General features: G+C 31.3%; 2 protein-coding genes across 2 annotated transcripts; one reads left to right on the forward strand and one right to left on the reverse strand.

The window, feature by feature from the left end:
• Positions 1–7,741: 7,741 nt before the first annotated feature.
• Positions 7,742–8,338, reverse strand: LOC106773246 (ethylene-responsive transcription factor 2-like). Its single transcript, XM_014659956.1, has one exon. The coding sequence runs from the start codon at positions 8,336–8,338 to the stop codon at positions 7,742–7,744; it is 597 nt and encodes a 198-aa protein (XP_014515442.1).
• A 4,350-nt stretch (positions 8,339–12,688) lies between these two features.
• On the forward strand, positions 12,689–13,441 carry LOC106773247 (ethylene-responsive transcription factor 13-like). The gene is made up of 2 exons (XM_022785891.1): positions 12,689–13,299; positions 13,438–13,441. Exons 1-2 carry the CDS (start codon positions 12,698–12,700, stop codon positions 13,439–13,441), a joined length of 606 nt encoding a protein of 201 aa, XP_022641612.1. The 5' UTR covers positions 12,689–12,697.
• The last annotated feature ends 5,347 nt before the right edge of the window (positions 13,442–18,788 follow it).

The raw sequence follows: 18,788 nt of genomic DNA on the forward strand, positions 1-18,788 counted from the left end.
AAGACAACATGCATCAGATTACTCATGTGACCATACAAAAGTGGACTGAAAACAAAACCGGATTAAAACACACAACCTAAGCATGTTAATTTCTAGACCTGACTCGTCCGGACTTTAAAATGATAGTTGGGCTATGGCGAGTCTTGCACCCGTGGTGACTTATGAAACTTGGGTTCCCCACCTTGCCACACTCACAAGGTTAGTCCGTTCCGGGCCTTGAGGCATACTGGGAGCCCCCAAGACTAAGGACCTCCTGCTACTCCTCACCACATGGTTCAACCTCTCTAAGTGAGTATGATTGACCATTGGAGCGTCAGAATGACTCCCAAGGCTGAGCCCCTACTTTCATTTTAAAACACTAAGGGCACCACCATGAATCCTCGCCTTGAGGATCATGGAATTACGTCCATGAACCATGTTTGTTGCACTTAACATCAATTCATAACCTTTATGATCACATACTTTCAAGTTAACAACATCACCTCAGTCATAATTTACATTGTAATCATTCCACATTCATTTCCAAACAATAACAGATCCAAAAGAACCACTAAACAACACAAAACCCAGTGAACTCATACTTAGACATGGAAAATGACTTTTAAACCATCACCAATAGTTCCGGAAGGGTCAAAAACCCCCAGAACGACCTAAGGAACGTCCAAAAATGATACGTAGAACCCCGAAAACCACCTAAAATTGTCCTGGATGATTTTGTGACAACAAAAATCGATTATTACACATCATAATCGATTATTACATATGATAATCGATTATTTACGAGAACTCTGAAGAAAATATGACATTTTGACTAGAATAATCGATTATCAAGTGAGATAATCGATTATTCTTATCAATTTTTGACAGCAGCCTGATTTTTCTGGTTTTGGTACCTCTTAGACATATCCACTTGTTCAATTTGAATTCTGCAACACTAATATTGACATGAAACATGTTTAACCAATTTAAACTATTCCTATAGTGATTCTAAGCTGACCTAGGTGTGAATTTAACTCTAAAACATTCATTCCTAAGACTTAGGAGTCCTACTTCAATTCTTCCATTTTAAGGGGTTCTAGTTCAATTTTATATGCTAATTAGGTCCAGATTAACTTACCTTAACTGCCTAGACAGANCATACATAACCCCCACCATAGATGCCCAAAATTACCATGTCACTTTCCCTTTTCCAACTCAATTTCAACCCAAATTCTCTACTGGTTATCTAATTTATCTTAAGGCTCTATCTCTCTCCNAACCTTCTTGTACCCCAATTGGTCACCGGAGAGGGAACAAATGTCCAACGCATCGGACTCACCTTCGACACCAACACATATGACTAGTCACAACTGACTGGACCAGGCCAGGGCTGCTCTATGATCAGGGATGTGCGGCTCTGGTTTTTAGGTTCCCTCTATCCTACCAACAAAGAAGGCTCCTAAACAGGTTCAATTAACTTACTGAAATTCCTCCAGTTGCTCTACGATGTTCTAGACATCTACCACCCGAAATTCAGTACCTTACTTCCCCTCACAGATCCTAAAACTATACACAACCCATGTCCCCTCATCAGATCATCAATACAATAGAATTTCCAGCAACTCAAAACACACTTTAGCATATTCAGGTCCAACATTCAGCCCATTCAAACAGATTATAGTCATCAAGTCCAAACACAGGGAATCGATTTAAAACAGTTTAGAACATACTAAAACCAGATACGCAAACAGTAACAACTCAATATTAAGCAGTACATCATAATTAAATTTAGCATGCATAGAGCACTGAAACAGATTTAACCACTACACAACAAATTTCAACATATATTTAGAAACAAATCAGGAAACAATATATTTATATAGTTAGCTCCCCTTACCTGGAACCACACTACAGTACAACTAAATGGAGACCTCCTAACAGGGCCCTCACAGGACAGAACTTCAACAACACCTATAAATCACCAAATTGGTGATAGAGACAGCCTTTTAGAACTAGAACGTACGGAGAAGGGGAAAGCAAAGTACGAAAAGCACATGCAACCAGAAAATTGGGTGCCCTAAGTCAAGACAGTGAAGAGAAAGGGAAAAATTTACTTACCCGATGAAATGAAGAAATTGTTTGGTGGGAATCGAAGCTCTCCGCACCAGGAATGATTTTGCAGCAACAAAACAGAGATTCAACGGTTCAATCTACTAGAATTTTAAAGAGAAGACAGAACATTTGAGTTGGGGTTTTGCTCTAGAGAGAGAGAAGGAGATTCTGTGAAATGAAATCAGAAAATGGAAAAGAGGAGTTTTCCTTTCTCCTAAGGCCATGCTGCCCTTAGCCTTATGAGCCAGACTGCCTCACTTAGGTCCATCAGCCTTACAATTTCTAAGACCCTTACATTAAAAACAAATGAAATTGATTGACTCGTACCATAAAAACATATTGGAATATAAATATAAAATATAATATAAAGATAAAAAAATTATTAATTTACTGTCTTAAAATTTGTATGAAAAAGATATTAATCTATATAATTGAATTCATTTTATTGATATTTATATTTTCACACTAAACATTTTTGTCGATAAACCAACAATTTCTCTTGATTGTGTGAATAATTTTCTTATGATGTTGATATGTACGTCATGTGTTTTTTCTTTTGTTTGAGTGGCTTTGGATTGGACCTCTTCGTCTTGGTGAAGTGTCAGAATCTTGAGAGGTTCAAAGAATCAGAATTCATTCACTGCAGATGCGCCATGCTTGCTTTGTATCGTCGCTTTTGAAAGGATTCTTATATTTTTTACAACATTTTCTAATAACTTTTTTATAACGAATACGTATTATTATTTAATTAGTTTATTTAAATTTGTATAAAAAATATTTAAAAGGAATCAATAAAAAATTGTCACGTATATATTATTACAATATTATTAAAAAAATATTGTTAAAAAAACTTTTTCTTTTTTAAAATAACACTTTTGTTTTCTCTGTTGTAATAAGCTACTACTAGAAACATGAATTATTCAGTCTTATATAATTGTTTATTATCCTATACAATTAGGATATATTAACAATTTATTTTTAACAACTTTTTAAAAATATTATTATTTTATGATATTATATTTAAAAAGAATCAACCACAAATTATTATATAGTCAATTATAATAAAATTATAAAAAAATATTTTTCTATTCTAAATGTTTTACAAGTAATTCATTCAAGTGATAATATTTATAACTAAATTAGTAACCAAATTGATTATTATCTTTTAAGATTTTAATTGTTATAAAATGGGTGACCTATGAGATGCTTTTTTACATCACCCATACAATAAAAGAATATTATGTCATTTTCTTTGGATGGCATAACCTATATTTTATTCTATCAAATTCTCATTGTTGGATTCGATGAATTATTAAATATATCAATATGCTTTTATTGGAATATGAGATGTCGTTCTTAGTTTTATTTGATTTTAAAAATTTGAAAAATTTGAAAACCCTATTGAATTTGAACATGATTTACACAGTCTTGAATAAAAAAAATATCGCAATGATTCTAATACATCCAAACCTAGGTTAGCTATCACAAAAATGTTGTTTAACTTTGGTGTTGAAAGAGGATTATGGATTTGACTATACTTTTTTTGTTTTCTCATTGTATTTCATTGACTATATATATATATATATATATATATATATATATATATATATATATATATATATATATATATATTTGTACCATTGAAATATTTATTAAACATTTTATAAACTTATGAAAGAAAAATTTATTAAACATTTATGAAAGAAGAAACTTATGTTTTGAATACCTTCAAAGCAAATGTAAAAAGAGTTTACATTTAAAAGAAAAATTATTAAAAATCTTAGTTGTGAATTAACTTAAGGAAAAATAAAAAAAAGTTAAATTCTATACCAAAAGAAAACTCAGAATTCGAAAATAAAAGAGGTTGAACAGCACTAGAAAATTTTGAGAACTACACAAAAAGAAAGTGTGAACAAAGATAATATAAAAAATCTAACTTTTTATATTAGTTATTTTTCTCACCAACATAGAAGAGAATAATAAAATGGATAATGATATTCAGACAACATTTTTTTTACAATATTTGAACATTGGTTATGTGTTGATTGGTAAAAAATTACTTCACAATCAATAATAATAATAATCATAAACATTATTGTGGAGTAATTTTTTACCAATCACAGATTGACACATAATCAATGTTCAAATACTATCAAAAAAATGTTGTCTAAATATCATTATCTTAATAAAATTAAGATATTTTTTACATTATTTAGCATCTATTTGAAAACCGCCTTTCTTTTTATGAAAGAACAAGCTTGTATAATTTCATAAACATACTAATCCAAGCAAGCAAAATGAAAAAGACAGAAAGTTAAGAAAGGAAAACACGTTCCTCTTCTCTCGTGCTTCACATGTTCTTCCAAAATGCATATACATCTTCATGTCTCTCTTCTTCAAACACCTACACACTTTCTTTCGTAATAAAAATACGAATTAATTACATTCATTTTTCTTCACATTTTTTAAATTCTACTATTTCTTTTATTATTTGTTATTTAAGTAAGGATAAAGTAACATGTATTAATATTTATTTGACATATTTAATAAAGATAAAATCATCTTTAAAAAATATTTTTTTATAATTTTTAAAACAAAAAATAAAAAAAATTATACGTAACAAAGTATTATTTTTTTATAAGATATCAAAGTTTTCTTTTAAACCCTAAAAAAAAGTGTGTGAGAATGCTTCAAAGTTATTACAATTTCAAAAGAAGAAAACAAACATCATCAATCATCGTCCAAAACATGGATGCTACAACATGTTATGATTTTTCTTCATTGCAATCTCTTCATATCTAATTGAGCTTGAACATGGTTCCACACACTTGGGCTCTAATGGCACGGAAAGTATCATTGGCGAGAAGAAAGTGTCTGGAAGAGAAAAGTCTAGGGCAGCGCGTGAAGTTCACGCGCCTCCCCAATGGAAGCGGTATGGGGTGTGAGACGGTGGCCGTGGGGGAAGTTTGCGGTGGAGATAAGAGATCCAAAGAAAAATGGAGCTAAGGTTTGGCTTGGGACTTATGTATAACTGAAGAAGATGCAGGTTTAGCTTATGATAGAGCTGCTTTCAAAATACATGGAAGTAAAGCTAAGTTAAATTTTCCTAACTCTTTTGGTTGTGATGTATTATCATCATCAGAGCCATTGAAAAAGATTGCAACAAGCAAGAAAAAGAAAACCATAGTTGATTTGTTGAATGGCGAAGAACAAAAAAAGGGCTGGGTTTAAATGATACTCTTTTATTATGGGAAATTATTAGATGATATTGCATATATATTATATACTTTGTATTTTTATGTAGAATACAATTAAATGTTATTGGTTTTTTTTTTTTATAATCTTTGAAATTTAAATCTTCATATGAAAGTTGGTTTGAATTATAGAAAGGTGTGTGGTGGAAGAGTTCCTCCGAAATTTGAAGCTTTAACAGAGCTATTCTTTGAGATGCTTGCAACAGGTGTTCAATTTATATTAATTTCTGTTTCTCAAACAACTGAGAAAACAATAACATTGCATATTTATATAATTTTCCTAACGATTGCATCTAGCACTACAATTTGTTGTCAAGATTGGTTGTTAGTTGAAGATGAGATAAGTTGGTTAGGGTTCAAGTTGAGCGTAATTAGGATAGGACAACATTCAATTAAGTTGAGATAGGTTCAAATTGTCTGAATCGGGATTGACCCACGTTCAATTAAGTTAGGCTAGATCTACATCAATCCTAATTTGATCAAGGTTAGGTTGGGCCTAGTCAAATCAAGATAAGATTGAGCCAAGTAAAGTTGAGTTTTCCTAACTCAGGTTAAGTTGAATGCGCTTGGACCCAATCAAGTCGAATGAAGCCAAGTCAGTCTGAGTTCGGCTTAGGTCGAGCCGAAGTAAGATTGGTCCCATGTGGGATTGAGAGAAATTGAGTTGGGTTTGTATCAGCCTGAGATATCAAGTTGGATCCATGTTAAATTAAGTTAGATTAATCGCACGTAAAGTCAAGTTAGGTCAACCTGGACCACAATCAAGTTAAATCGATAAAAACTAAGGTTGACCTAAACTACAAAAACCAAAATATGAATTTTAAATTATGAAGAATTTTAAATTCCTACTTTTTAGATAGAATTTAAAATTATTTAATTTTAAGTAATCTAGTTACTCTAATAAAATTCTAGAATATCATTTTATTTTAAATTCCTTAGCCAAACAACATATTTTGTCATAAAATATTTCAAATTCTAAAAAAAAAACTTAGTCTTTTTAAAATGTCTTATCAAACACAACATTAATATTTTAGGTTAGCGTTAAGTCCTTTCTCGTAACTTAAGACTCATTAGATATTAATAACTCTTATATTTTGTAATATGTTGACTCGAGAAAATCTTCAATTACAATTTTGGCTATTAGATAACATATTTTTTTACATTAGAAGAAACATAAATTTAGCTTTCAAATATCATTGTAAACCAAATTGGAACATTATTAATGTTAATTTAGTTTACTCTAATACAAGAAAAAAGTATTAATTAAAAAAATAAATGATGTAAAATTATTTAATTTTTTTTATTAAATAAAGGCTTAACTATGTTTTTGGTTCTTAAACTATAACACAATTTTGGTTTTAGTTTCTATTTCAAAGTTTGATCTTGTTAATACTTAAGAAATTTAAGAAATGTATGGATTCAATCCTTAATGAGTAAGAACATTTTTTTTTTTCTTTATCTCTCCTTTCCAAGAAAAAAGAAACTTTTTTTTTGTGCCTTTCTCTCTTAAGCCCACAATAAAAGCCCGAGAGGAATAAAAATAAAGCCTATGAAATTACAAAAATCACCCCTACAAAACATGAAAAACTAAAACTAGCAATCAATCCTTTCCAAATTAAACAGCATCTTTTCCCGAAATAAAAAAAAATGATTTAACCACTAAAATTAAATCTGAGTCTAGAATCCAACGAAAAAAATAATCACATCAATTGGAAAGTGGTAGAAAATGTTATAAGTAAAACAGTTAATAAATAAAGGTGAGCTGAAAAATTATGCATTTTTACTCACTACATCTAAATTTTAAATAACATTTCTTAAATTTTAATAAATTTTGTTAACATTTCATATTAATTTCGTTATATAAAATAAAAGTGATAATCAACAACAATTAAATAACTTGTAGACTAATACATTTATCTAAAAATATAAAAAAAAAATAATTAAAATATATACATTAATAAACTATTAAAAAATTATTAATATTCTTAAATTCTTCGACCGAATGATATTCAATGTATTATTAATTATAATATTGTCTCTTCTTAAGTTGAGATGAAAAAAAGTTAATCAAGTGTTAACTTTTTTTATTTCACTTATGGGTATATTTAAAGCTAATAATATATATTAAATCTTCAACATAGTTTATTTTATTTTGGGAATTGAACAATAAAACCTAAAATGAACTATTATAGTAACAACTGCTAATACATCTTCTTTAACGATTGTAAAAGTTTATCAAAGTAGATGAATACATTAAATATTTATAAAAAAAAATATAAAAATTGAGTAAACGTAAATATATAAAAAAAAACATTTAATCATTAGAAATATAAGGAGAAAAAAAAATGTATTAAACCTTAATCAATCAAACATATGGATGATTTTTCCTTATTATTTCATACATACATACATACTTGACTTCTATTCTTGGCTAACCTATTAAGCAAATCAGCTAGGTTTCTCCTCTTCTTTAACCCTTGTGGCTGTGAACCATCCTCCGCCGCAGACAAAGGTGGCAAACGAGCCTCCGGCAGGTTCGGCTTCCGAGCCACACCCGCCACTCCCACTCTCTCCGGCGGCGCGTGGGATCCAATCAAGTGTGGAAAATTCAACTTTGCTTTGCTACCTCTCATCTTGAAAGCAGCCCTATCATAAGCCAAACCTGCTTCCTCTTCAGTCTCATACGTTCCCAGCCATACCCTTCCATGTTTTCTCTTCGGATCCCATATCTCTGCCGCGAACTTCCCCCACGGCCGCCTCCTCACTCCTCGGAAGTGCTTCCACTTCGGAGGCGCGTGCTCCTCACGCGGTGCCACTGGTGCTTCCATTTTGCATGCAAATAATTGAGTCGCGTCATTGACATGGCAAGCGTTCGCTATAGGATTCTGGTACGAGGAAGAGTAAAAGGTTTCTTGGTCGGAAACATTTACAAGAATGTGGGGATCGTGTTCGAGCTCGAATGATTGAACACCTGAAGACAAATCATTGGCCATTTTTTGAAGATAATGCTAATGAAACTATTGTTTTTTTTTCTTTCCCTTTTAGGGTTTTTTTTTGTTCTTCTTTTGCCGAATCTGCTTTTGCAGTTTTGGGAAGAACAATGCTTGTATTTATACCATTCTGGTTTTTGATGGTTTTGTAGTTTTCGTTTAGAAGGATGAATAATGATATTAACATGTGTTTTTCATTCATATTTATCTTTTACAGTCACATATAAAATGACATCAATATAGTTTATAATAATTATTACACTCTTACAGATTTTTTAATTATTATATTTTCAAAATCTAGTTTTACATGAAGAATCTTCTTTCACCGAAATCATATCTATAAAAATTTATAGTACTTCAAAATCATTTAATGCTCTTTTGTATAAAGCAAGTAATATTGATTTCATTAAATATACTATGAAAATTCATTAAATATAAACTAATTTAGAGACAATTAATCATTGATTTAATCTGTTTGAGAAATTGTAGATTATTACTTTCAAACTATGATATATTGTTATCGAATTTGAACTAGTCATAAATTCGTTTTTAAAATTAATATTTTAGATACTTTAAATTACTCTTTAATTATTGTATTTAGTAACTAGTTTTTTAAATTATTATATGGGTGTCATTTGAACACTTTATTTTTTTTAGTAATAATATATAACAAATTTAAAATTGAGTATCTCATGAAAAATGTGGTGTAAAAAGTTAAAATTAAAGTAAATTTTTCATTACCAAATTTCACTGTTTATCTACAGAACATTTTATCTTAAATATCAAACTAAGTGCTGCACCCACTGGCCTGTGGTTTTCAAATTACCATTTTCATTTAATTATTATTGGAGAATGATTAGTTTCTTTGATGCTTCGGATAATAGCATTCAAACTTGAGCTGGCAATAGCTTGTTTTTATAATTTTACTTCACTTTCATTGACTCAGAAAAAATTCCAAAACAGTGAAAATATAATAATAAAATGTTCATCTCTGTATAACAGCTTTCCCTCATTAATAAAATAGATATTAAATTTTAATAAACGTTTTAACTATAGAAATTAAGAAAAATATACAAACATAGTTTAAGAAAATAGAAACAGGTTACTTTTAGTTTGACAATAGATAAAAATTCAAACCATAAAATACATTCATAATAGAGAACTTGAATCATTTCAATTGTATATGAGAACAAGAATTTCAATTTTTTATTTTATGTTTTTTAATTTTTCTTATTAGAGTTGCAAGTCTTATCTTTTAGAAATAATAATTTATACGTTTGAAGCAATGAGTACGCAGCATGAGAACACAAATGAATAATTGATCAAAGCCTTTGTTTTTTCCACGCTAATCACTCGTCATTTCCATGATATATAGCAATTTCAAGTTTTCTCACTGCATAAAAGTTAAAAGAATATTATGTAGAAAAGAACGTCCCTATGATATAGGGAAACATGTAGAAAACAACTCATACCTATCATTTTGGTTTCAGCTTTTAAACGACAATATAAAATGTCATATTCATTGTGAGACAGTGGAAGAAGTCGACCTTTAGAAGTCGACAGGAGCTAACTAACCTGAAGAATGGAAAATCATCTCCCCGATCTCAGCCACACCCTCCTTAAACATATACCAAGTGTTGATTTGCGAAGACAAGTGAGGTCCATAGGCAAAGAACTTGCCAACGCGAGAAGCTTTTTGATGGTCCTAAACCACCATCCTTCCTCTTTATGATGGTGATGACACTAGAAATGTGGATGCTTGATAACATTTCATTTTACGTGTTTTTGTGTGTATATTTTGGTGAATAAATCAACTCCTTTATAACTTTTATCTTGTTTATCCTCAAGTTTAGTGTATTTTCATGTTTTCTTGTGTTTTAGATAATATATGCTTGATTTTACCTCTAATAATTTTGTTTGAGTGTGTGAAATAAATACATAGGAAGCAATTCCAGTGAAAGAAAACAAGCATGAACCGAAAAAAATATGTTTTGCGACAAGAGAAAAACACTTAAACATAATCAGAATAACAATAAAAATATTTAAGCAAAATGCCTACACACTCATTCAAAGTATTCCTAATTTTAAGCTAGAGAAGTATCTTACTCTTAACAACAATTATCTCACATCAAGCACGTATAAATTTTATACTTTAAAATTAATTGATGTGTTTATTTTTTTTTAAAGCTTTTTAAAAGATATTGGACCTCCTAATAGTTATGGTTTTTTCATTTGTTAAATTAAGTATATGACCATCATGCTTTTTCCAAAACTTGTAATTAGGATTGGACAAAAATAACTAAATTGCACTGTACTATAGTTAATTGTACTATATTATACTGAAAAAATCTGATCCATTTTTACTATAACTTAAATATATTGTTTTATGGTTCAGTTTATAAAAACTGAACTTAAGAAATTTTTGGTTCAGTTAACTATAGTTACCTGTACTGTGTTTTAAGTCCCTCCTTCTCATACATCACTCCTTCTCATCTTCTTCCCACATTTCAAGAAAGACATTTGTATATACCATTAAATCTCAATATAACATTCATTAAAACACATTAATAATATATATTTAAAATTTGAAATACTCATGTATTAAATTGAATGCGTGTAGGTCTTCCTATGATATAATTAATTATTATTATTCTCTAGTTACTTTTTTATCTATTTCTCCACATATTAAAATTTTAAAGTCATTATTTCAAAATTATTTATTTTTAAAAGTTTTATTATTTTTACGTTAACGTTCATACACAATTTTATTATTATTTCAACGTTATCTTTCATATACACGTAAAATATTTGTTTATGTTTTTTATAATAACAAAAAAGTTAACATTAGGAATAAATAAGAATAATATTAGTTATATATTAATAATAAAGTTATAAAATAAAATTTAAATTTAAATTACATTAAATATTACTAGGTGTTAATATTTATTTTACATTTATAATAAAATTCTCATGCAATCCTCTAAAGACCCATGAAAAAGAAGAAAACAAAATAGCCTGATAAGCAAAAAATTGTATGGCTTAAGTGACTTTTTAAGTTTTTCATAAAACAATTTTGAAAAATGTCATTTGTTTGAACGAAAATAAAATTTAAACAACATAGTTTTGATATTTATTTATGAGCGAAAATCTTAAGTTTAAGTGAAAATATAAAAAATCAGTTTATAAAATTAGTGCAGTGTACAATTCAGTTTATATAGTTTAGTTCAATTGATATTGTAATTTAGTACAATTTAGTATAGTTCTGTTCAGTTAGTAGTTCAGTTCAGTTAGTTGTTCAGTTCAGTTTATATTGTAGTTTGGTATAATTTAGTACAGTTCAGTTCAATTTGATAAAACAAAAAATAATTCAGTTTAAACAAACTATTTCTTAGTTCAATACAGTTTTTAGCAGTTCAGTGCAGTGCAATTTCATTTGTCCACCCCTACTTGCAACCTATTGAAAATCAAATATTTGTTTCAATCATATCTCAATTTTAAAAATACGATTCAATTTAAATATTTTTGTTAGTATGACCTCAACAACCTTAACTCAAATAAAAAGGAGTATTAAAATATGATGTAATAAAATATAATACAAATATATTTAAAATTTTAAAATATAATTTAAATAGTTGAATTAAAAAATATTTAAAAAAAATATTAATTATATAAAAATATGAGTATAACATTTATGAAAGGAATGAAATTGTTGCAGTTTTTAAAAAGTTATGATAAAATTGAATTAAAATAATAAATACAAAATTGAGATTTTTCATGATAATTGATGTTGTAAGAGTGACATGTTGTATGTTACATAACATTGTAACAACTAATGTTAACTTGATTTATTATAATTTAAAAAAAAAAAAACTCATCACATGAATTAAATTAATGTGGTTGGTAATTTATTAAAAGTCTTCAAAAATAGAAACTAATTGAGATCCACCAAAATATAAAAATGTGAAGAAATATAAACACCAAATATTTTAACCTAATTTAATATATGATTTCATATATAAGAGAAATTAAGAAAAATAGAAGGCAAAATTGGAATTATGATAGATTGTGTATCGAGAAAAAGAAGTTGAATAGCAGACACGTGGGAGACATATTAAAAACTAGCCAAATGATTTGACATTCCTCACTTCCAACTCTCAAATCTGACCAATCTTTTAAGACAAATGTGAAAACAACAAAGATTTTCCCACGTGGGACAAACCCTAATTCACATGCCAAATTAAGAACCTTCACGGAACCACCACATACTCCACACTTCAATACAATATTATTAACCTTGTCATATATAACACGACACAACACTCACAACCTACGAAACTATCGAAAAATCACACTTGTACAACCATGAACCCTCATGCTTCAAACACCCACTTGAATGCTCCTCATCTCTCCGACCTCCCTGCAACGACGCCGTTTCAGGATGCGTCGCCATCGTTATGGCCCACGGCGCTGTCCAGCCGCAGCTCCAGCTTCCGGAGCATTTTCTCCGCCGAGAACTGGGCGGAGCTGCCGCTGAAAGAGGACGACGCTGACGACATGGTTATCTACGGCACTCTGCTTGAGGCCGCCGCCACCACCGGATGGTTCCCGGAAAATGGCAGTGGGGTGAGCAAAGTTGCAGTTAAAAAGGAAAATGGGGGTGAAAGCAGTGGCACCAAAGGCGGGAGTGGAACTCACGCGCCTCCGGTGAAGGGGTTGAGCTACCGAGGCGTGCGGAGGAGGCCGTGGGGGAAGTTTGCGGCGGAGATAAGAGATGCTAAGAGGAATGGTGTGAGAGTGTGGCTTGGAACCTATGAAACTGCTGAGGACGCAGCTTTGGCTTATGATCGAGCTGCGTTTCGAATGCACGGCTCCAAAGCAAAGCTCAATTTTCCACATTTGATTGGTTCGGATGAAGCCGAACCAGTTAGGGTTACATCAAAGAAACGTCCGTTGAATGTTTTACCGTTGGTGACTGCAAAACGGACTAAATATAAAGACAATGATATTTTAACAACTCTTTTTTAACAATTTTTTTATAATAAAATATGTATCATTATTTTATCGTTCTGTTTGAATTTATTCTAAAAAAATATTTGAAACAGATAATGCCACTTATGTCTTATAAAAAAAAATTGTTAAAGAGATAATCCTTTGATTGTTCGGAGATGAATAAGTTGAATATGTTGTAGTTTTTCATAAACACTTGCTGAAAATAACTTGTGATAGTTTGAGATGTTTCAATTTTTTATTTAAATATGGAACTCATAATTGCGTATATTTTATTTTTCTATCACCATTTTGGTTCAAACAGATTCAATGCATTTCCTTTCATATATGTTGTATTGCACTTAAAGAAAAATCTTCTATAAGTACCGGACAATAGATACACAGTACAGTTACACTTACCTTTAATTTCTTTTTACTTTACAAATACAATTTTTTTTAAACGACTTATTTACCTCTACTAGAGAATCTATGTTAACTGGAGATATAACATATTCACACTATACGAGTGATTATTGTAAATTTTATTTTATAAATCAGTTTCATATCACTAAATTAGATATAAAATTCACTTCTTAAAGTGTTTTTAAAATTAATAAAGTCTATCTCAATGATATTTGTTATTTGTTGAATCTATTGTGTCGTTCTCTATTGAGAGATTTGTTACTTATTGAACCAATCATCAAGCCATTTTCTTAATTTCCTATACGTTGATTTCACCATATACATTTGTGTTTTTATCTTCTCTCCATATCCATTCATCCTTCTTGATACAATGTATTCTCCTCTTCCTCTTTTATGAATCTATACTTTTCTCTCATTCTTGATATAATTTCATAATAACAATAATGATAAGTTGATTTTATTTCTTTTCCATTTTTTTCATTTTCAAATTTCAATTATTTATTTATCCCTTTTAACGTAAATGTAAGAGTCTAGAAAATCGTGTTTTAAAATTGATAGTGTCTTTAAAATGATGAAACTTGATTTTTTAATATTAAAAATACAAAGTATAAATAGAATTTTATAAACGAATTTCATTATTTAAAAACATTTTTTTTTTCTAAATGCTTTTTCTTATACCCCTTCTCTCTAAGTTTCCTCATATTTGTACATTTGTTTGAAAATTGAAAATTACTAGGTTGATTTTTGCAGTAACTTTCCCACTTCCATCCGATCAATTTCTTCAATATAAAGTAATTGTTTTTCCATAGAGTGAGATTAACAATGTCTAACACTACTTTTCTTATATGCTCTTCTGATTTATGTTTGAAAATGTGGGATTATTATGAAGTTAATATGATGGTTAGTTTGTGATGTTCATATGAGAATGGTTGGAAGCGATCCAAGAAGGATTGGTTATAATTTTGTTAGTGTAGTGTTGACATATGGGGGTTAGAAAAGAGATATCTTAAACTCTAATAATTATTCAAACTCAAATATAGTAGAATAAACTATATGGTGATGACAGCAGGAGGTCCTAACCAATGGACAGTTAGTCCTAGATACAAAGGGAATTAACCTTGTAAATGGTAGAGTAATAATACCTTTGTTTATTACTTTATAGAGTATAGATACCATTACAAGTGCACACCTACGTTGAAGGCATTTATCTGAATAATTGAGTGTAGTGTTAACTATTGATATAAATAAGTGATTTCTCATACGCTATGCATATTTTAGTTAATAAATTGTTGTGTTGTGAAAGATTAAATCAAACCTCTTGTAAATTAGCTTACCCTTTATTTGATTGTGTGTTTCATAAATTTTGCTATGATCATTTTATGGTTTGAGGAGATGTTGAGTTAGGTGAAGGTATACCTATGATGGATGGAGAAGAAGTGGCGGAGTAGGTTATAATTTGTTAGTGTTTTTTTAATAGAAGCTTTCCATTTTGATAAGATGTTGTAGTTCACCATTGGTGTGTATATATATATATATATATATATATATATATATATATATGATTACGATTATGAGTAATTGTTAACGCACAATTTGTCCACAGTCATTTGAAGAAAGTCAGAATTAAGAAAAGACTAAAGTGATTAATAAGATTTGTGATTCATAATCATAAATTACATATTTAATTGTGGATGTGCTGATAACTAGTCTTGATGGTCTAAAGAGGGTTGCTTACTGTAAGGCCTTGCAAAAGTGCCATTTAAGTGTGTGTACACGTGGCAGCATAGGATAGGTTGAATACTATTAGTAAAGGGAAATATTCTTAGCATTCTAAATCTTAGTCATTCTCCTAAGACAGCAACCATCTCCTTCTACGTTTCTCTCCTTCCTTGCCTTGCCACTCCTTCCCTCTCAACTCAGATTCTAACCGTTAGTTTCTCAAATTGAAGCTACATAAGCATTCAGGACTCCAAGAGCTACGTTTCTACCGATCGATTTTTCGTTTCATCCAACCGGTAAGAAAACCCTCTTTCCTCCTTTGCCCTAGGGTTTCAAGCATGAGATTCTTATTTCGTGCAACCCATTTCGTTTCCTTCCACAATCTAACTTCAACTTAATGCTAAAATTCGTTCTCCATCATCAATTGATGATTTTAGGTGATTCTCACACTTTGGGTTCAAAGTACTTGGTCTATGATCATTCCTTGAGTTGGCCGTGCACCCTAGAGGTAAGGGGAGCTAGCTTTCTTTCCATTTTTATAGTATGTTGTGAATGTATGATAAATTTTAAAGTTGTATGTTGTTGGAAGCATGAAATTGGTTGAATTGGTTTGAAATTCATATATGGAAATGGGTATGTTACGTAGAATTGATGATTGATGATTTTGGACTGTTTGGAACCCCTTGGTATGTTGAATTATGTATGATTGGGACTGTGATGATGATTGAAATCTATTGTGGTAGTGTTTGGAAGAAAACCTANTGCTTTAGAGTCACTTTTTGGCCATTTTAAGGGAAGTGAGGTAGTGATTTTGAGTATATGGAGTTTGTTGTGTTTGTGGACTATTGAGACAGTTTCACTGAGTGTATTGTGACTTGTTTGAGTCACTAAATTAGCCAAATGGGTGTAAAATGGTAAGATTGGGTTTTGGGTCCCTCAGTTGGGCAAATGAGTGTTTTAGAGTTGAAATGAAGCTTAAATCACTTTAGAAATGTGTTAGAAATGTTTAGAACCACTTAGGTAAGTTTAATTATGTCTAAAAAAAAGATTAGGAGTGTTAGAAGTTGGCAAAATTGGTTGAAAATGGTCTTAGCTGGTTCTGTCGAGTTCTGCATAATTCTGCAGAACTCTGCAGAATTCTGCAGAGTTTGGCCGTCCGGTTTGGAAGGCCTTGGTCAGAGAAGGTTCTCCCTTCTCCTGACCGTTCGGTTTTGTAGGCCTGGTCAGGGAAGGATGACTCCTCCCCATGACCGTCCGGTTTGGAGGTCTTGGTCAGAGAAGGTTCCCCCTTCTCTTGACCGTTCGGTCTGGTCTCCTCGGTCAGAGAAGGATCCCCCTTCTCTTGACCGTTCGGTCATGGAGCCTTGGTGAGAGAAGGAGATTTCCTTCTCAAACCGTCCGGTCATGGAACCCTGGTCAGAGAAGGTTCTCCCTTCTCTTGACGTTCGGTTTGGCACTGCAGGTCAGAGTGAGAAGGTCCTTTCTTCTCTTGACCGTTCGGTCGGGCAGGTGTGCTTTCGGTCAGAGAAGGTATTTCCTTTCTCTTGACCGTCCGGTCTGAGTCTTGGTTAGAAAAGGAGGTTTTCTTCTCAAACCGTTCGGTCTGGTGAGTTTTGGTTAGAGAAGGAGGTTTCCTTCTCAAACTGTTCGATCTGGTGGGTCTTAATCAGAGAATGAGGTTTCTTCTCAAACCGTCCGGTTTGGTAGGTTCTGGGTCAGGGAAGATGATTCCTTCTCATGACCGTTCGGTTAGATACTCTGGGTTAGAGAAGGTTATTCCTTCTCATGACCGTTCGGTCAAATATGGTTAGGGTAAGTTGTTCTTTCGCATGACCGTTCGGTCAGATATACTTTCGGCCAGGGAAGGATTGTTCCATCCCGTAACTGTTCGGTCTGGCCAGGGCGCCTGTTAATGGTACCCAATTCAATCCAAATGGTTCGGCCACTGCTGCTAGTGTTCGGTTTATTGCTTAGAGCTTGTGGTTGGTTGGTTTATCTNATTGTTTGTGGCAAATTAAGGTGTGTATGATTTATATGACTTGGAAAAGTATCAAGTAATTGGATTGGTTGGATTCAGTTGCGAAATTAAGATCTCTCGGTGGGATCAATTAGTGTATTGAATGTATGTAAGAGGCTTCCACTATGGGGGGTTATCCCTAACACTCTAACGGTCTTTCATTCTCACTTAGAGAGGATTGACGCGTGTGGTGAGAGTAGTGGGAGGTCCTAGGGTAGGCGCTTTCACTGTAGGCCTATACTGCGGTAACGAACCAGCCTTGTGTATGGTCGGGTGGAACCCCTCGGCAATGGCTTTGCAAAGCAGTAGGGCCATCACAAGTGCACAACCCGCCCCAGCTCTATATACATTCTATGTTGGGACGTGTCTAGGAGTCTTAACATGANATGATGTTTGCTTTAGTGAGTTTTGTGAAATCAATGTTTATGTTTATGATGACTTATATGTTTAAGTGTGTATGAACGTTCTTGCAATGAATTGTATGATTGTTTGAGACTTAGCTCACCCTTGCACTTGCATGTTTGTATGTGTTTGCCTTCCCCCTTGCGATGATCATCCAATCCTTTGGATGTAAGCAGTAGGTGATGAGGTACCCTTGGAGCAGGCGTGGGAGACTGAGGAAGATCCAGCCCCTAGTACTTAGGGCGTTTATTAGTTCTTATTTCAATAGTTTGTTAATTTTTGGAAACACTCTCTAGGCATCCTTCGATCCTTAGTTTATTTTGTATTTTGGAGAACTTTGGGAAATTTGTACTCAAGTTTTATTTCGTTTTAATTTCCACTAAATTTCGGATGACTGTATAAATATTTAAATACTGTCATCTTTATCTCTTAACTGCTTTCACATATTGTAATAACTGAATCCTATTATATTATATGTGAATATGATATTTTTGGGATGTCACACTTACTCTCTTCTACATAAAATATTAATTAAAATCACGTGTTGGTTTTTTGTTATGTATTTGTTCAATTGATTTATTCATATAAATCTATAATTTATTACTACAACTTTTGATATTCTCTGGAATATTTTCTAAATATTTATAAAAAAATATTTGTGGGATTTTGGTGTTTTTATTTATGTTTTTCTTGATTTTTTTTCTGATTAAACCTCAATTTCCATCTTCTTAATCATTAGATATGAATTTAAAATTTTGATATATGATTATATATTGATTCACTTTAATTATTAATTAGATTTATGTACTTAAAGAATTAATTTTATATTTTTGGAAGAGTTTAACACCGTCTTAATTATGTTTTTAAGTTGTTTTTGTAAAATTTGGATTTCCCACATCATTAATA

This window comes from Vigna radiata, chromosome 9 (genome assembly GCF_000741045.1).
Source record: "Vigna radiata var. radiata cultivar VC1973A chromosome 9, Vradiata_ver6, whole genome shotgun sequence".
Lineage (NCBI taxonomy): Eukaryota > Viridiplantae > Streptophyta > Magnoliopsida > Fabales > Fabaceae > Vigna > Vigna radiata.

Bases quoted from the DNA above. Each gene is read 5' to 3' on its own strand.
- LOC106773246 (XM_014659956.1), bottom strand. From the start codon at position 8,338: ATGGCCAATGATTTGTCTTCAGGTGTTCAATCATTCGAGCTCGAACAC.
- LOC106773247 (XM_022785891.1), top strand. From the start codon at position 12,698: ATGAACCCTCATGCTTCAAACACCCACTTGAATGCTCCTCATCTCTCC.